Source organism: Canis lupus, chromosome 5 (genome assembly GCF_011100685.1).
Source record: "Canis lupus familiaris isolate Mischka breed German Shepherd chromosome 5, alternate assembly UU_Cfam_GSD_1.0, whole genome shotgun sequence".
Classification (NCBI taxonomy): Eukaryota; Metazoa; Chordata; class Mammalia; order Carnivora; family Canidae; genus Canis; species Canis lupus.
The window spans coordinates 43,967,070-43,987,648 of record NC_049226.1 but is presented as its reverse complement, the minus strand read 5'-3'; the positions used below and the strand labels follow the sequence as shown (position 1 = coordinate 43,987,648).

General features: G+C 34.1%; 1 protein-coding gene and 1 pseudogene across 1 annotated transcript in view; one reads left to right on the top strand and one right to left on the bottom strand.

The window, feature by feature from the left end:
* The window catches only part of DNAI4 (dynein axonemal intermediate chain 4), a 100,749-nt gene that overhangs the window by 40,623 nt on the left and 39,547 nt on the right, over positions 1-20,579 (bottom strand). Inside the window, 1 exon segment of the mRNA XM_038537175.1 lies at positions 8,445-8,600. Within this exon segment, the coding sequence (XP_038393103.1) occupies positions 8,445-8,600 (156 nt within the window).
* Positions 8,323-8,419, top strand: LOC119872046 (annotated as a pseudogene).

Sequence of the window (20,579 nt, the reverse complement as noted above, 5' to 3'; positions counted from 1 at the left end):
CACCCATTACCCCATCCTCCCACCCTCCTCCCCTTCTGCAACTCTTTGTTTCCCAGAGTTAGGGGACTCTCATGGTTTGTCTCCCTCTCTAATTTTCCCCACTCAGTTTCCCTCCTTTCCCCTTATAGTCCCTTTCACTATTTCCCATATTTCACAAGTGAGTGAAACCATATGATAATTGTCTTTCTTGGATTGGCTTATTTCACTCAGCATAATACCCTCCAGTTCCATCCACATCAAAGCAAATGGTAGGTATTCGTCCTTTCTGATGGCTGAGTAATATTCCATTATATATCATATATATATATATCATATATATGATATATAATTATATATATAATATATATAATGTGAGATATATATATCTATCACATCTTCTTTATCCATTCATCTGTTGAAGGACATCATGGCTCCTTCCACAGTTTGGCTACCGTGGACACTGCTGCTATAAACTTTGGGGCACAAGTGTCCCATCATTTCATTACATCTGTATCTTTGGGGTAAATACCCAGTAGTGCAATTTCATTTTGGAATTCTTAACCATTCAAAAATATACTGTTTGTCAGAAGATAAGCAGTGATAACCTCATAGGTAATGTATATCTCTATATATTGTTATTCAAATTGAATTAAGATTATTAGCCCTCAGATAAAGGTCCGATTTGACTATTGTTTTATAAAAATGCTATACCACTGCATTAGTTTTTTTGTTCATGAGAAAATAAACTATCAAAAACTTAGCAAATTAAAACCATGCAAATTTATTATTTTAAAGTTAAGTAAGTTAGACACAGGTCTCACTGGGCTAAAACTAAAAAGTTAATAGGGTTATGTTCCTTTCTAGAGGTTCTAGAGAATTCATTTTCTTATCTTTTTCAGATTCTATTTCTTTAAAATTATTATTTATTTGTTCATGAGGGACACAGAGAGAGGGAGGCAGAGACATAGGCAGAGGGAGAAGCAGGCTCCATGCAGGGAGCCTGATCTGGGACTCAATCTCAAGACTCCAGGATCACACCCTGGGCTGAAGGCAGGCACTCAACCGCTGAGTCACCCAGGCGTTCCTCTTTTTCAGATTCTAGAGGCCACCCACACCCTTCCTCCATCTTGAGAGACAACATCATTACATGTCTTTGACCTTCTTCTGTTATTACATCTCTCTATGACCACAGCTCAGAAAGGTTTCGACTTTTAATTATCCATATGTTTAGATTGGGTTCTCCCATTCTACTAACAGAAACCACAACAAACGTTCTTGGCCACATTTTCCCCTCATTCTTTCTGCCTCCTGACCAATCCTGGTGCTTCTCTATGTAGCCCACAGCATAGAATGTCCCCTCCTCTTGAGATCTGTGAGTATAACATTCTTTTCAATGGCAATAGTGTCCTGATCTGTTGGTCTTGTCATGCCTAAATAATAATACAGTCCACATTAAAAAAATATCATTTATAAGAAATGCAATTTAAATGTAAAGACACAGATAGATTAAAGGTAAAGAGATAGAACAATATATACTATGTTAACACTACTCAAAAGAAGATGGAGTAGCTATATTTAATTTCAGACAAAGTAGGCTGCAGAGCAAAAAAAAAAATTATCAGAAATAAAGAGGAGTATTGCATAATAAAAAAGAAATCAATTCTCCAAGAAGACACAGCAACTCTAATCATTTATGCAACAAAAAAACAGGACTACAAAATATTTCAGGCAAAAGTGATAGAACTGCAAGGAGAATCAGACACATCCACTGTTATAATTGGAGACTTTAACACTATTTTAATAGAATACATGTTTTTCTCAAGCTCACTTGGAATGCTCACCAAGCTAGAGCATTCTGGGCCACAAAGCACATTTCAACGAATTTAAAAGAATAGAAATCATACAAAATATGCTCTCAAACCACAGTGGAATTAAACTATAATTCACAGAGAAGTAAGCTGGATAATCTCAAAGCATTTGGAAGTTAAAAAAATACATAAATAAAAAATAGGTCAAAGAAGTCTCAAATAAAATTTTTAAATATTTGAACTAAATTAGAATAAAAATATAACATCAAAATGTGTGAGATGCAACAAAAAGATGCTTAGGGGGAAATTTATAGCTTTTGAATGCATATATTAGAAAAGAAGAAAAAACTAAAAATTAGTAATCTAAGCTTCCATCTCAGGGCACTAGAGTAAGAAGAGCAACATAAGCCTAAAGCTAGTAGGAAACAAATATATATAAAAATTAAAGCATAAATCAGGGAAACTGGAAACAGGAAATCATCAGAAACAATCAATGAAATTAAAAGTTATTTCTTTGAAAAAATCAATAAAACTCATAATCATCAGCTATGTTAGCCAAGAAAAGAAATAGAACATATAAATTTCCAGTATGAGTAATAATAGAGGTCCATCACTACTGATCTCATAAACCAATGGAATAATAAGGAAATACTGTGAACAACTCTATGTCCACAGATTTGATTATTTATATGAAATGGAACAATTCCTTGAAAGACAAGAAATCACACAAAGTGAAACAGATCATCTGAATAAACCTATCTCTATTAAAGAAATTGAATCGATAATTAGTAACTTTCCAAAATAGAAAATAGGCCCAGATGGTTTTACTGCTGAACTATATCAAACATTTAAAGAATGTTTGTACAATCTATTTCAGAAAACAAGTAGAGGAAACACTTCCCAATTCATTGTCTTAGGCTGGCATTACTCTAATACCAAAACTAGATGAAGACATTACAAAAATGGAGAATTACAAGACAATATTTATTACTTATGAGAACAACACAAAAATCTTCAACAAAATATTAGCAAGTCAAATCTAACAGTGTATAAGAAGAATTAAACAACCCAACAAAGTGGGGTTTGCTCCAGGTATCCAAAGCTAGTGCAACACTTAAAAATAATGTAATCCATCCATCCCATCAACAGGCTAAAGAAGAAAAGTCACATTAAATTCAGAAAACTCTTTTGACAAAAATCCAACACCCATGATGATATAAAGTCCCAAAAACTGAGGTACTTGGGTGGCTCAGTCCATTAGGCATCTGACTCCATTTTAGCTCATGATCTCAGGATCCCAGGATTGAGCCCTGAGATAGACCCTGAGCTCAATGGGGCTGGGAAGGTGGGGGGGGGGGAGGGAGGTGGGAGAGTGGGGGAGGTTTGCCTCTTTCTCTCTCTGCTTCTCCTCCCATTCACACGTACAACTCCTCTCTCCCTCTCTCTCAAATAAATAAATCTTAAAAAACAAACAAACAAACTCCCGGGAAACTAAGAACAGAAGTGAATTTCCTCAACTCGATTTGAAAAACCTCCACATAACTTCATATTTAATGGTGAAAACTCGAAAATTTCCCCACTAAGATAAGGAACAAGACTAGGAACCTTTATTCAACATCATACTAGAAGTCCTAACATAATAATTCAAAGAAAAGAAATAAAAGTTATACAAATTGGAAAGAAAAAGAACTTTGTAGATGACACAGTTGTTTATGTAGAAAATCCCATGAAAATTATAAAAAAATAAAATTTGGGGGATCCCCCTGGGTGGCTCAGTGGTTCAGCGCCTGCCTTTGGCCCAGGGTGTGATCCTGGAGTCTCGGGATCAAGTCCTGCATGGGGCTCCCAGCACGAAGACTGCTTCTCCCTCTGCCTGTGTCTCTGCCTCTCTCTCTCTCAAATAAATAAATAAATAAATAAATAAATAAATAAATAAATAAATCTATCTTTTAAAAAATTATAAATAAAATTTTCCAACTAATAAGCAATTATAGCAAGGTCACAATATACAAGATTAATATACAAAAGTCAATGGTTTTCCTATAAACCAGTAATGAACAATTGAAATAAAAACCATAATACTATTAATATTACCATTAAAAAGTTAAATCTTAAGGTATAAATCTAACAAAACATGTAGAAGATCTACATGAGGAAATTACAATACTCTGAGGAAAGAAATCAAAGAAGATCCAAACAAGTAAGTTTTCATGGATAGGAAGTTTCCATATTGTTAAGAGGCCAATGCTTTTCAATTTGATCTATAGATTCAGTGCAATCCCAATCAAAGTCCAACCAAGTTATTTTATGGATATTGACAAGCTGATTCTCAAGTTTATACGGACAGTCGAAAGACCAAGAATAGCTGACACATTACTGAAGAATAAAACACTGATACTACCCAATTTTAAGAATTACTATAAAGCTCCAGTTAACCAAGACAATATGATATTTGTGAAAGAATAGACAAATTGATCTGTAGAACAGAATGGAAAGCTCAGAAATAGACCTACTCAAATCTGGTCAACTGATATTTGATATAGCAGCAAGAAAATTCAAAGAAGTCTTTTCAACATATGAACAACTGGACATCCATATGCCCAAAAAATGTAGACATAGAATTTATGACTTATACAAAAATTAATTGAAATGAACCTTAGATCTATTTTTTTAAAGACTTTATTTACTTGTTTGTGAGAGACACAGAGAGAGAGGCAGAGACATAGACAGAGGGAGAAGCAGGTTCCTCACAGGGTGCCTGATGTGGGGCTTGATCCCTGGACTGAAATCATGCCCTGAGCCAAAAGCAGATGCTCAACCACTGAGCCACACAGGCATCCCAAACCTTAGATTTAAATATAAAACACAAAACTATAAACTTTTATAAGACAAGGTAAGAGTAATGCCTGGATGGCTCAGCAGTTGAGCATCTGCCTTTGGCTCAGGTCATGATCCCGGGGTCCTGGGATCAAGTCCCACATCACGCTCCCCACAGGAAGCCCGATTCTCCCTCTATGTCTTTGCCTCTTTCTCTGTGTCTCCCATGAATAAATAAATAAAATCTCAAAAAAAAAAAAAAAAGATAAGGGAAAATCTAGGTGGCCTTGGGGTTGGTAATAAATCTTTGGATACAATACCAGAGCACAATCTGAAAGAGAAAAAATATATTAAATATAAATATAAATGTAAAAAATATATTAAATTTAAATATATTAAATTGAAAATTATTAAATTTTTAAAATTATTAAATTATTAAAATTTAAAATTTCTGGTCTGTGAAAGATTGTTATGAAAATGAAAAGGCAAGCCCCAAACTGGGAGAAAATTTTGCAAAACACTTCTTTGATAAAGAACTTAATTTATCATAATTCAAAAAACTCAACAGTAAGAAAATAAACAGTCCAACTTTAAACGTGACAAAAAATTCAAACAGACACTTCAGCAAAGGAGATCCACATATGCCAGTAAACATATATAAAAAAATGTTCAGGGCTTCTGGGTGGCCCAGTTGGTTAAGGGTCTGTTTTCAACTGAGGTCATGATCCCAGGGTCCTGGGATCGAGCTCAGTGTTGTGCTCTCTCTCTCTTAAATGAATGAATGAATGAATAAATAAATATTTCAACATCACACATCATTAGTGAATTGCAAATTAAAGCAATAATGAGAAAAAAACAATAATGAGATACCACTATACATCCATTAGAACAGCTTAAAAATTTTTTAAAGTAATGATATCAAACGCTGACAAGAATGAAGAGCAACAAGAACACTCACTGCTGATGATAATAACAAAATAGTACAACCACTTTGGAAGACAGTTTCAAGGTTTCTTAAGAGTCTAAGCATACTCTCACTATATCATCCAGCAACTGTACTCCTAGGTTAACCCAAATGAAGTGAAAAGTTATGTCCACACAAACACCTACACATAAATGTTTATAGCAGCTTTGTTCATAGTCACCAAAAACTAGAAGCAATCAAGAAATCCTTCAACAAATAAAGAAACAAATCATGGCACATCCATACAATTTAATATTATCTAGTGATAAAAGTAAATGAGTTGTCAACTCGTGAGAAGACCACAGAAACCTTAAGGGCCTATTGTTCAATGAAAGAAGCCAGTCTGAAAAAAGTTACATATTGTATGATTCCAACTATATAACGTTTTGGAAGAGGCATAACTACAGACATAATAAAAAGATCAGCAATGGTCAGAAGTACAGATATCTAGGTCAGTGAAACTATTCTTTACAAGACTGTAAAGATAGAAACGTGTCATTATGCATTTGCCAAAACTCATAGAACTGTACAACATGAGGAATGAACCTCACTGTAAATTAAGGATTTCAGTTAATAATAATGTATCAATATTGATTCATCAGTTGTAACAAATGTACCACCCTAATGCCAAATGTTAGCAATAGGGGAAGCTGTGGTTGGGGGAGGAATGAAGGAAAAAATTATAAGCATTTCCCAGTGCTCTTTGCTCAATTTTTCTGTAAATCTAAACCTATGCTTGAAATGTCTATTACTTTTTTAAAATCTAAAGGTTCCATTAAAAAAATCCCATGAGAGAAAATTGAAAATAATCTTTCTCTATGAACTGAGATAGGGTCTTACATATATTCAAAGATGAAAATCATGGTCCTTTTTCCTCCCTCAAATATAATAGAAGGTTAAAATACAACCTGTATATTCAAAGTTTAAATGGAATAGAAATATTTCTTAAACCAAATATGGACCATATTTAACTTTTTTCTTTGTGTTTGCATTATAAAATCTCAGACGCAAAAGGGACCCTAGAGGTTATCTAGTCCTAGTTTTTATCTGAATCTCCCTTACATTTTCAATAAATCTGATCATTCAGCTCTGTTGCCAATCTTTTCCTATTTTTTTCATTTTCTCCCTTTTCCTAGGTCGGTTCTCTCCTATCCCCTTAATTGGCTATAATACTAAAATATATTTTTATTTTATTTTGTACTGTAGTTCTTTAATATTGATATGGCTTTATGACCCCTTGTTGCCTTTAAAAACATCCATATACACAAGAAATTAAATATCCACAAACTGAGACTTTTTTTTAGGACCTTCCACTTACACTTTTTCTGTGTCAGTGGCCTTAACAGAGGTGGAATATGTATATCCAGTTTTGAAGTCCCAATGTAATTTTCAGTCTAAGATTGATGTTTTTCCTAGCAACTTTTGGTAGGAAAAATTTTAGCTTCTAAAAGCAAACCTATTATATGGACATTAACATTTAAAGAAAAAATAAATATTTCTTTAGTAATAACTAATAATTCATTTTTCCCTTCATTGTTCTCTAGGAAAATAAACTGGTGTTTATTTTACAAACAACTTCCAGTAAAACATAGCTATAGTCAACATGACTACAAATATAACTTTTAAAAACAAAAAAAAATATAGGTGACATGTTTTTTAAGTTTTAATTTTTTAAAATATTAATCTTAAGATATAACGATAGACCAAACTATTAGGTGGTAAGTCCTGTAGATCCAGAATCTCTGAAGGAAATGTAGTCAGTTATAAATATGGTAATTATTTTCTGAAAATTATCAATTCTCCTTAAACTTGATTTTTCAAAAATATTTCCTATTTTTAAATATTACATTTGTCTTTGTGTAAAAATGAGTGAGAATAGAAATATTTCAGTTTACCTTATGAAAATTTGCTAAAATTTTAACAAAACTTGCCAATGTGTAGTTATTCTGAAATAAGGACTACTCCTTATATGTAGTGATATTATTTTATAAGAAAAATGACTCAAAAGTTCAGAATAGGGAGAGTAAAACTGTCTAACCACAAAACAATCAGAAATGGAACTTAACAAATTCCTTATGGACTATGTAAAAATTCTTTCAGATTGCTAAGTATATTTGAAAGATTAAAATTTCGTGTTGACTTTAATTATAAGCATTTAATCTTAAAATTTAAAACACTAAAAGCTAAAGTTGTAATGCAGGATTTCCCAACCTTGTAGTGTTATATTTGGGCCAGGTAATTTCTTATCAGGGCTGTTTGGTGTACCAAAGGATTTTTAGTAGTGTCCTTGGCTTTGACCCAAAAGATGCCCCCATAGTCATGACACCCAAAAATGTCCCCAGATATTGCCAAATGTCCCCCGGGGAGGTAAAATCATCCCCAATTAAAAGCCATGGTCATCAATTTATCTCCATTTTAAGTTGTTACAGAGCTAGCAGATGTTCTTTTTCTTATAAACTATAGTCTACAGAAAGAAAAACAGAAAATTATGGAACCCATATGTTCCCACACGTATGAAAGAGAACTTAAAAGCAAGTAAAGAAACAACAGAAGATAGAATCTTTGAAACTCTTGACAGATATCCAAGAAAAATTAATTTTTTTAGTTCAGAGTCCAAGATGATGTGAAAGAGTAACAATACTATTTCTGAGTAAAAGTTGTAGTTTTATGTTCCACCAGAGAGTATTATAACTACTAAGAAAGAATTTATTTACAATGGCATGTGCAAACATCATTTTTAAAAAAACTGAAAGAGTGCTTGCTTAGGCAGCACATATAGTAATATTGGAGCAATACAGCATAGCTCCTGTGCAAAGATGACATGCAAATTCGTGAAACATTCCATTTTTTAAAAAATGAAATAAATGAAATCTTACTTTTTTCTATAGTACTCCCTGGCATTCTTTGCTCTCGATCTTTAGGAGGTATACTTGCTCTACTAGTTGATTCAAGCATAGATTGTTTTGCTGCTAAAGATGAAAGCTCCATAGCATTGTAAGAATCATACAAATCCCAAGTACTGGACATTACACCTAAATAAAGAGACAGAAAAGTAAAAATTATTTTAAACCAAATTCTAATAGGTTAGCTTATATATAATTAGTTATAGCAAAATCTAAGATAATATCTACTGTTTAAGAAAAGAATACTATATTTTACAATGGCAGGAAGTAAAGATGAAAAAGAAATAAACCGTGAGGATACCTTCAGATCCTTATACTTTTGCATCTACTTATACATTAGTGTTTTAATGATAACTCCAAATTATCCTCACCATTCTTTCTTATCCCCACACCTCTCTCCCCTCTATCCCAAGCTGATGGAGCATGATCTCATCCATCTGTTAGTATAGGTCTTGGTTGATACCGACCAGGACAATCATGTCACAATAAGGATTTAATGATCCTTTACTTATGATTAACATAGTTATATTCTATAGAACTTTTTTTTTTAAGATTTTATTTATTTATTCATAGAGACACAGAGAGAGAGAGAGAGGCAGAGACACAGGCAGAGGGAGAAGCAGGCTCCACGCAGAGAGCCTGATGCGGGACTCGATCCAGGGTCTCCAGGATCACGCCCTGGGCTGCAGGTTTCGCTGCGCCACTGGGGCTGCCCTAGAACTTTTAATTTATAGTATTCTAATTCCATGTTTGTTATATAAAATCTCCTATATACTTATGTGAAAAGATTATACTTGTTGGAAAAATGGTAGACTCTTTTCTCAAGAAATTTGTAGAGTAGTATGGTTATTATCTTCCCTTTTATTTTTTATTTATTATTTTATTAAGATTTTATTTATTTATTCATGAGAGACATAGAGGCAGAGAGAGAGGCAGAGACACAGGCAGAGGGAGAAGCAGGCTCCATGCAGGCAGCCCAACGCGGGGCTCGATCCCGGGACTCCAGGATCACACCCTGGGCCGAAGGCAGGCGCTAAACTGCTGAGCCACCCAGGGATCCCCTATCCTCCCTTTTGAAAATTTTTGTTTGCATTAGCTACATTTTTCCAAATGATCAAATATAGCAATGATCTCCAAACAAAACTTGCAAATTTTTATGTCCAAAATTAAAAAAAATTTCCAATATTTTTCATTATTGATATAACAATGAAAGGTTCACATAGCAATTATTTTATCAGTGACCATGTAATAAAATATTCCTACATGCTAAACTTGCAAGAGTTTAAAGTACAGTGATCTAATAAAGAATTCTTTTCTCTGAAAATCAAAACAAGACTGAATATAAAAATGCAACTACTTCATTGTTATAATTGTTATTTTCATAAAATATAATGAAGGAGCTCTGGTATTTCACAATGTTTTCAATTAGTAAGAATGTTAACTCACATTTAATAATAACATTTCTATTTTATTGAACTGACCTTAATAATGTCTAACAAAGTTATACACATAATAAATACCTAGTCTATTTTATTGAATTGAAAAGGGTACAGTTTCTGTTGTTTGTAAAGTAAAAGACCATAAAAAGATACTATGTTTTTGAATATTTTATTACCTAACCTTCATTTAACCGAAAGTTTAACAATTTGAGTATATAGGAATATATTGTTACATCGTCATCAATAATTGCTACATAAATAAAAGTACATGTTATAAATGAGCAATGTAAAATGTTAGGGTGATTTAAGGTTGTTTCTTGTTTGAAAATAACAAATAACATTGGTAATATTAGTTTGGGTACCATCATGACATTTGTACATTTGAATAAATTAACCTAAGAAATAAAAAATCCTAAACCATATGCCATAATATCAAGCACAAAATGAAATGATAAATAATGAATGATTGGTTTTTGTTTGTTTTTTGAGGGGGGTTTGGGGCTTGGGTTTTTTAAAAAAGTTTTTATTTAAATCCAGTTAGTTACCATATGGTTTAATATTAGCTTCAAGTGTACAATTTCACACCTCAATACAAAAAAAATAATTTAAAAAAACCACTTCCATACAACACCTGGTGCTTATCACAAAAAGTGCACTCCTTAATCCCCATCAGCTATTTAACCCATTCTCCCACTTGCCTCCCCTCTGATATTCATCAGTTTGTTCTCTGTAGTTGAGTCTGTTTCTTGAAGAAAGAAAAATTGAATGATTGTTACTTCCCAATTTTATAGTTATATTCTATTAAAGAAAGTTTTAACTAGCATCAGAAAAAGGTATTCCCAACTCTACCATGTTTTGAGCATTTCTGAGTCTGGGATATGTCTAAATAGTTTTTGCCCATTTAAAAATATTGTTTCTATCTACTAGTTTAACAGACTATGAAAGTGTAGCAATTAGCCATATAATATTTATAAAAAAATAATTTTACTTTTTAGCTGAGTAAAAAGATATGCTCAACATTAAAGAAGAAAAAAAGATAAATATGACTTGTATTTCCACCACCCAGAGATAATAACTGCTAACATTTTGGTGTGTGTCCTTCCAGATTCACATATGAACAAATACATATATGTATTTTTTTAAATAAAAATTAGTTCATATCACACATTTTTATTAAAAAAATTTAGTATAATATACATAGAAAACAAGCTGGCTTTTTGAAATCTACAATTATAGGACTTATTTTTTTTAAGATTTTGTTTATTTATTCATGAGAGACACAGAGAGAGAGAGAGAGAGAAAGAGAGGCAGGGACATAGGCTCCCATGCAGGGAGTACCATATGGGACTTGATCGAGGACTCCAGGATCATGCACAAGCCAAAGGCAGACACTCAACCACTGAGCCACCCAGGCATCCCTATAGTTGTAGGGTTTAATATATTTTTAAAAGTTAGCCAGGAACACTAATACATTCATTGAATTATCCATTTATTTGAAATGCCACTTTTATCATAAATTACTATATGCGTACTATTAAGTGGAAAACTTTTTTCCTCACTTTCTGTGACTCTTTACAGAGGGAATTTGAGCTAAATTAACAGCCTGATCTCTCTATGTCCCTCATTCACTCATTGCCAGAGAAAAAGTGATTAATCCTATAGGAGAGTTTAGGAGAAGGAATTGCGCTCAGCCACTTCTGGGTTCTTTTATTAGGTCTCTTCAAGCATGCTTTCTGGTCTGTTCTCACTCCTAAAAAAGTCTGTGCTTGTCTAGCTGTGCCAATTATGGCTGGTAGGAAGGAAGAAATGGCAAGTCCCTAGTGCTGCAGATTTGAGGTTACATTTTTTTCAGTATCTTTATCAGTAATAAGGCTAATACTTGATTTCCATCTCTCTGACTCCCGAATCTCTTTCAATTTCATCCCAAATCAGGCAAAGAAGACATGTGATTTTTTTTTTTTACTGATCCATAAGACTTTAATACTTATTTGGTCTATATTGTAATTTTTAATATTAACTTTCATTATTTTTAATAATTTTTTTCTGTGAAAAATATATCATGCGCATAAGAGTGTATAATACATATATGTGTAGTGTGAACAGTTACTACCATGTACTCACCAGCCAGGATAAGAAATAGAACATCTCCAGGTACTTAGGAGCCCTGGATGCTCTTCTATGGCCCTCTCTTTCTAGCTACCTCCAACAGAAGTAAATCCACTTTCCCTAACTTCTTTTTTTTTTTTTTTTAAGATTTCATTTATTTATTTATGAGAGACACAGAGAGAGAGAGAGGCAGAGATACACGGGGAGGAAGAAGCAGTTTCCCTTTTAGGAGCTTGATATAGGACTCAATCCCAGACCCCAGGATCATGCCCTGAGCTAAAGGCAGATGCTCAACCACTGAGCCACCCAAGCATCCCTCCACCTTCCCGAACTTCTGGATAGGTCATTCTCTTGCTTTGTTTTAAGGTTTTTCTCCTGTGGTAGATGCTGTTGGTGCCCTGCCCATATCTATTACACATTACCTCTTACTAGCCAATCTCCAACTGCCAGCATCTATATTGCTTTGCTTGGGGCCATCTTTGGCCACCAAGGCCACTTTGATGTCCACAAATTTGGCCTAGAATGCCAACAAACTAACAAGTCCATAAGCCTTCAAACAATGATTTAGAAAGTTGGAGCATGGGATCCCTGGGTGGCGCAGCGGTTTCGCGCCTGCCTTTGGCCCAGGGCGCGATCCTGGAGACCTGGGATCGAATCCCGATTCCCACATCGGGCTCCCGGTGCATGGAGCCTGCCTCTCCCTCTGCCTGTGTCTCTGCCTCTCTCTCTCTCTCTCTCTCTCTCTCTCTCTCTCTCTCTCTGTGACTATCATAAATAAATAAATTAAGAAAAAAAAAAAAAGAAAGTTGGAGCATGACAAAAATAACTCTGACTCCCAGAGTTCTCTAACAGTATTAAACTCCAGTTAACCAAAGAGGTAATTTGTCAGTATAACCTCTGTCAGCTACCTACCCTTTCTTATTTCACTTACTCTCCTACCAATGTTTCTTAGGATCACCTCCAAAATAAACGATGTGCACTCTGAACCTTTCTTCAGAGGTTTCTTCTTGGAAAACTTTTGAAGTTCAGAATCCATACGCACATAAGGCTCTCCAACATATACATATCTACACAATATATTGTCTAGTTTTAAAAATTGGAAAGTTAAAAAAAATTGGAAAGTTAATGATCATATGGTTTCACTCATATGTGGAATATAATAGTGAAAGGGATTATAAGGGAAAGGAGGGAAACTGAGTGGGAAAAACTAGAGAGGGAGACAATCCATGAGAGACTCCTAAATCTGGGAAACAAAGGGTTATAGAAGGGGAGGTGGGTGGGGGCATGGGGTAACTGGGTGGCAGGCACTGAGGAGGGCATTTGATGGGATGAGCACTGGGTGTTATACTGTATGTTGGCAAATTGAATTTAAATTTTTGAAAATGTATAAGACATTTTCAAAATAAAAACAATAAAATAAAATAAAAATTGGATAGCAAACACTATCACAGATGCATAAAAAAAAAAGAACAAAATCACCACTATTAAATGAAGACTACTAAAGGAGGACTCTCAGGAGAAGATCATGAGAACATTCTGGGTCATATTCTGATTTCAGCCTCCCTGAGAGTTTACAAGAGCCACTAATGATGAAATCACATAGTGAGACCATGAATATGTCCTTGGAAACATAGAACTTAATCCACTGAGGTACCTAACAAGCTAGGCATTGAATGTCCAATGAAAGTAATGTCAGGTAAGTGGGCAGCTCTGTATTTTCTGCTCCCCATGGCTTTTGGGCTGCTCTCAGGGTAAAACAGAACATGTATGTGCAGTGAAGTGAATTTCCTCAACTTATCTAAGAAAGCCACAGGAAAGGAGAACAGAAGTACATTAACAATGGTAAAGGCAAGCTAGATATAAAAAAAAAAAATCGGCAGATTCAGCTGAGCATTCTATCCAATTCCATTTACAAATGCATCAAAAAGAATAAAATATCTAGTAATAAACTTAACAAAAGAGGTGAAAGAATTGTACTCTAAAAATGTATCTAGGGCAGCCTGGGTGGCTCAGCAGTTTAGCACCTGCCTTCAGCCCAGGGCGTGATCCTGGAGTCCCGGGATTGAGTCCCACATCAGGGTCCCTGCGTGGAGCCTGCTTCTCCCTCTTCCTGTGTCTCTGCCTCTCTCTCTCTCTCTCTCTCTCTGTCTTTCATGAATAAATAAATAAAATCTTTAAAAAAAAAGGAAAGGAAAATCTTGTGCATTGTTGGTGGGAATGTAAATTGTTGCAGCCACTATAGAAAACAGAAAGAAGTTGTTCAAAAAGTTAAAGATATAATTATCAGATGATCCGGCAATCTTGCTTCTGGGTATTTATCTGAAGAAAACAAAAACACTAACTCAAAAAGATACCTGTACCCTCATGTTCATTGCAATATTACACATAATCATCAAGACACGGAAGCAACCTAAGTGACCCTTTATGGATACATGGATAAATGAAATATCACATGTACACACACACAAATATTACCCAGCCATAAAAAAAAGAAGGAAATCTTGCCAACAATATAGATGGGACTTGAAGGCATTATGCTAACCGAAATAAGTCAAACCAAAAAAAAGGCAAATATCATATGATCTCTAAAAAACAACCGAAAACAAAGAAAGAAAAAAAAAAAAAACCCAAGTTCATGAATACAGATTGATGGCTGCCAGAGATCAGAGAATAAATGGTGAGTGAAATGGGTTAAAAATTATGAACCTCCAGGTCTAAAATAAATAAGTCATGGGGATGTAAAGTACAACATAGTGAGTATAGTTAGTAACACTATGTTGTGTATTTTAAAGTTGCTAAGAGAGTAGGTCTTAAAAATTCTCACCACACATACACAAAAAAAGAGCAATGCCTGGGTGGCTTAGTGGTGGAGCATCTGCTTTCAGCTCAGGGTGTGATCCTGGGGTCTGGGATCAAGTGTCGCATTGGGCTCCTTGCAGGGAGCCCGCTTCTCCCTCTGCCTATGTCTCTGCCTCTCTCTCTCTGTGTGTGTCTCTCACAAATAAAGAAATAAAATCTTAAAAAAAAAAAAGTGTTGTATAGTGGTGAGGACTTCTCTATGATTGGGTCCCCTGGAGTTTTAAACTCTCAGACTTGTTCACAATGAACCTTCAGCAATTTATCAATTATAGTTCAGGTTTTCTATCCTAGACTTATTGCAGTAAACATTTCACAATATATCTATGTCATATGCCTGAAACTAATATAATGTTACATGTCAATTATATTTCAATTAAAAATTAAATTGAATTTAAAAGAATAAGAGCAGAAATCAGTGAAATTGAGAATAGGAAACCAATAGAGAAAATCAATGACACCAAAAACTGGGTTTTTGAAAAGATGAATAAAAGCAATAAACCTCTAGCCAGAATAAGAAAAAAAGTATTACTATCATAAATGAAAGAGAGCACATCTCTACAGATCCCATGGACATTAAAAGAATAGCAAAGGAATACTATGAACAAGTATATGCCCACAAATTTAATAATCTTGATGAAATTCAGGATTAATTCATTGAAAGACACAATTTGCCAAAATTTACACAAGAAGAAATAGACAACATGAATAGGCCTATATCAACTAAAGAAATTAAAATTTAAAAAAAGAAATGGAATTGATTACTAATAACTTTCCAAAACAGAAAATACCAGGCTCAGATGGATTCACTGCTAAATTCTATCAGTCATTTAAGGGAAAAAATTATACCAATTTTATACAATCTTTGTCAGAGGATAGAAACAGAGGGAATACTTTCTAACTCATTCTTTGAGGCCAACATTGAATACCCCAAGGCAGACAAAAACATTTCAAAAAACCTCCAAAAAAAAAAAAAAAAAAAGCTGACAACTCTCAAAGAATATAGATGCAAAATCTTCAATACATAAAAGCAAATCAAATCCAACAATGTCTAAAAAGAATTATACTCCAAACCAAGTGGAATTTATCACAGATATGTACAATTACTTTAACATTCAAAAATTAATGCAATCTGTCAGACCAGTAGTCTAGGAAAGAAAAATACATGACTGTATCAATAAATTCAGAAAAAAGGCATTTGACAAAATCAAATATCCATGCATAATAAAAACTTTCAGTAAACTAGAAATAGAAGGGAACTTCCTCAACTTGATAAAAACATCTACAAAAAAGCTACAGCTAACATACTTAGCCTTCCCACTATCAGAAACAAGGCAAGGATATCTCCTCTCACCACTTTTTTTCAACACCATATTGGAAGTCCAAGTTAATGCAATAAGACAAGAAAAGGAAACAAAATACAGATTGGGAAGGAAGAAAGGAAGCTGTCTTTGTTTATAGATGATATGTTAATGCATATAGAAGATCCAAAAGAATGCACAAAAACTCCTAGAACTAACAAGTGATTAAAGAAAGGCTACAGAGCACCTGGGTGGCTCAGTCAGTTAAGTGCCTTCAGCCTGGGTCAAGATCCCAGGGTCCTGGGATTGAGCCCCATGTCAGGCTCCCTGCTCAGTGAGGAGACTGCATCTTCTCCCTTTGCCCCTCTCCCTCCTGCTGCCCATGGTCTCTTGCTTACTCTCTGTCAAATAAATAAATAAAAATCTTTAAAAAAAGAAAGTAAGGTTGAAGGATATAAGATTAATATACAAAAAGCAATACAAAATTCCTTTCCTAAATGTTGGCAATGAACAAGTGGAATTTGAAATTCAAAACAATACAATTTAATTAGTGCCCCAGAAATGAAATAGTTAGCTATGAATCTAACAAAATATGTACAAAATCTATATGAGGAAAACTATAAAACTTCAAAGAACAAAATTAAAGAAAGACAATAAATCGAGAGACATTCCATGTTCACGTTTAGGAAGATTCAGTATTGTCAAAATATCACTTATTCCCAAACTGATCTATAGATTAATGTATTCTCAATTAAAATCCCAGCAAGTTATTTTGTGAATATCAACAAGCTGATTCTAAAGTTTATACTCGAAGAAAAATAAAGCTGAAAGACTAGCACTCCCCAACTTGAAGATTTACTATAAGTCTACAGCAATCAAGACAATGTGATATTGGTGAACAAATAGAAAAATAGTTCAAGGGAACAGAACAGAGTTCAGAAATAGACCCACATGATATTAGTCAATTGATCTTTGACAAAGAAGCAAATACAATGGAACAAAGATAAGTCTTTTCGAGAAATGGTACTGGAACAACAGGATATCCACATGTAGAAAAATGAATTTAGATGCAAATATTATATCCTTTACAAAAATTAACTCAAAATTGATTATAGACCTAAAAGTAAAAAGTGAAACTATGAAAATCCTAGAGGATAACATGGAATAATATCTAGATGACCTTGGGTATAATAATGACTTTTTAGATAGAAGACCAAAGGCATGATTGTTAAAGCAAAAATTGATAAGCTGAACTTTATTAAAATTAAAAATGTCTGTTCTGTGAAAGGCAATGTCAAGACAATAACAAGATCATACTGGAAGAAATCATTTACTAAAGGTACATCTGATAAAGTACCGTTGTCCAAAATATACATGTATTTCTTAAAACTCTATAAGGGAAAAAAATAACCTAATTTAAAATGGTCTAAGGAGCTTAACAGACACTTCACCAAAGATATACAGATGACAAATATTATACGAAAATATGTTCCACATAATATGTCTGTCATCATGGAATACAAATGAGAACAACAATGAGCTGCCACTGCATACCTATTAGAATGGCCAAAATCTGGAACACTGACAACAAGAAATCTTGGTGAGGACATGGAGCAACAAGAACCCTCCATTATTACTGACAGGAATGCAAAATGGTACAATCACTTTGGAAGAAACTTTGGCTGTTCCTTACAAAACTAAAAATATGCTTACCATATGATTCTGCAATATGTTCCTTGGTATTTACCCAAAGGAACTGAAAGCTTATTATGTCCACACAAAAACCTGCACACAGGTGTTTATATCATCTTTATTGGTAATTGCCAAAACTTAGAAGCAATCAAGATACCCTTTGGTAGGTAAATAGATTCGACTTTATCCTCTCCAGAGAGAAACTTCTGGCATCTGCTAGAGTAGAAGAGAGGAATTTGCTCAAAGCATGTATCTCTACTTGACTCCTTTTTATAACTCAGTAACATTTCATCAAATATATGTTACACATTATGTTTATCCATTCATCCATTTGTGGACATCTTGCTTGTTTCCATTTGTTGAGGATAAATATTGTTGCCATGAATAAGCATGTACCTGTATTTGAGGGCCTATTATATATATGTATACATTTAGGAATGGAATTGCTGGGTCATATGATAATTTGATTGTTCCTCAAACTATTAAAACTGGTTTTCATGGCAGGGGCACCATTTTGCATTGCAACTGGCTGTGTATATTGGCTCCAATTTCTCAACATCCTCCTTAACGCTTTTTTCCATTTTTAATTATAGTCATTTTAATGGGTGAGAACTGATAACTCGTGGTTTTGATTTGCATTTCTGTAATGAATAACGATGTTGAACACTTTTCATGTGCTTGTTGGCAATATGTATACATTCTTTGAAGAAATGTCTAAGTCCCAATTTTCTTAGTTTCCTTTTTGAAATGTTCATTGACAGTGTATAAAAATACAACTGAAATTTGTGTGTTGATTTTGTATTCTGAAATTTTGCTGAACTTATCTATTAACTCTAGTAGTTTTTGTGTGAATTCTTTAGGATTTTCTATGCTTAAGATCGTGTTATCTCTGAATAAAGATACTTTTATTTCTGATTTTTTTTTTTTTTGGATAGACATAGAGAGAGAGGCAGAGACACAGGCAGAGGGAGAAGCAAGCTCCATGCCCGGAGCCCCACGCGGGACTCGATTCCCAGACTCCAGGATCGCGCTCTGGGCCAAAGCCAGGCGCCAAACTGCTGAGCTACCCAGGGATCCTCTTCCTTTCTGATTTAGAGCCTTATTTCCTTTTCTAGCCTAATCGCCTAGGACTTCCAGTACAATGATGAATAGAAGTTGAGAAAGCAGTCTGGATAGAATAGATTTTATCTATTTTATCCTTATCTTGTTCTTGATTTTATGGGGAAAGCCTCTAGTTTTTCACCATCGAGTATAACATTAGCTGTGGGGTTTTTATAAATGCCATTTATCAGATTGGAAAAATTCTATTCCTAATTTTTGAATATTTTTATCATACGACTATGTTTATTACAGTGATTGACATGTATGTTGAATCACCCTTGCATCATTGGGATAAATCCATTTGATCATAGTGCATAATCCATTTAAGGTGCTGCTGGTTCAGTGTAGTAGTATTTTATTGAGGATTTTTGCATCCATATTCATAAGGAATATTGGTATTAGTTTTCTTTTTTATGGTGTCTTTGTCTGGCTTTGGTATCGGAGTAAAGCTGGCTTCATGATTTGTGAGTGTTCTCTTCCATTTTTCGGGAAAATTATTTTTTGAAGGGTTGGTGTTGCTTCTCCTTTAAATGACTGGTAGAATTCACTAGAGGAACCATTTGGTCTTGGAGTTTTCTTTTCAAGATTTTATGTATTTATTTGAGAGAGAGAGAGAGCGCGCGCGCGCGCGCGCGCAAACGTTGGGGGAAGGGCAGAGGGAGACGCAGGAGCAGACTTCTCGCTGAGCAGGAAGCCTAATACTAGGCAGGGTTCCATCCTACCCCTGAGAGATCATGACCTGAGCCAAAAAACAGATTCTTAACCAACTGAGCCATCCAGGAGCTCCTGGGATTTTCTTTGTTAGGAAGGTTTGATTATTAATCCAGTCTCTTTACTTATCATAGCTCTGTTCAGATTTTATATTTCTTTTTGAGTCAGTTTTGACAAGTTGTGAGTTTCTAGGAATGTGTCCATTTCATTTAGTTATCTGATTTATTGATATACAGATGTTAATTTTTTATGATCTATTTTATTTCTGTAAGGTCAGTAGTAACGTCCCCACTTTCACTTCTCATTTAGTAATTTGAGCGTTTTCTTATTCTTAGTCTAGTGAAAATTTTGTCAGTTTTGCTGATCATTTCAAAGTACCAACTTAGTTTCACTGATTTTTCTGTTTATTCTTTTTGCTTATCTCCATTCTAATCTTTATTATTTTCTTCCTTATGTTGGCTTTTGGTTTAGTTTTATCTCCTTTGTCTCATGCCTTAAGGTGTAAAGTTATTGATGTGAGATTTTTATGATTTTTTTTATTGAAGTATAGTTGATATATAATGCTACATTAGTGTCAAATGGAGATCTTTTTAAAATGTATCTACAGCTATAAATTTCTCTCTAAGCACTACTTTCACTATATCCTATAAGTTTTGTTATGTGGTATTTTCATTTTCATTCATCTTAAATTATTTTCTTACTTCCCTTGTGCTTTTAAAGAGTGTGTTATTTAATACCCAAATATTTAAAAATTTTCCAGTTTTCTTTTGTTATACATTTTTTGTGTCATTTCATTGTGATCAGAAAAGATTTCAATTTTTAAAATGTTATTATCTCTTTTTTTGTGGCCTAACATAATGGTGTATCATGGAGAGTTTTCCATGTGAACTTGAGAAAAAATT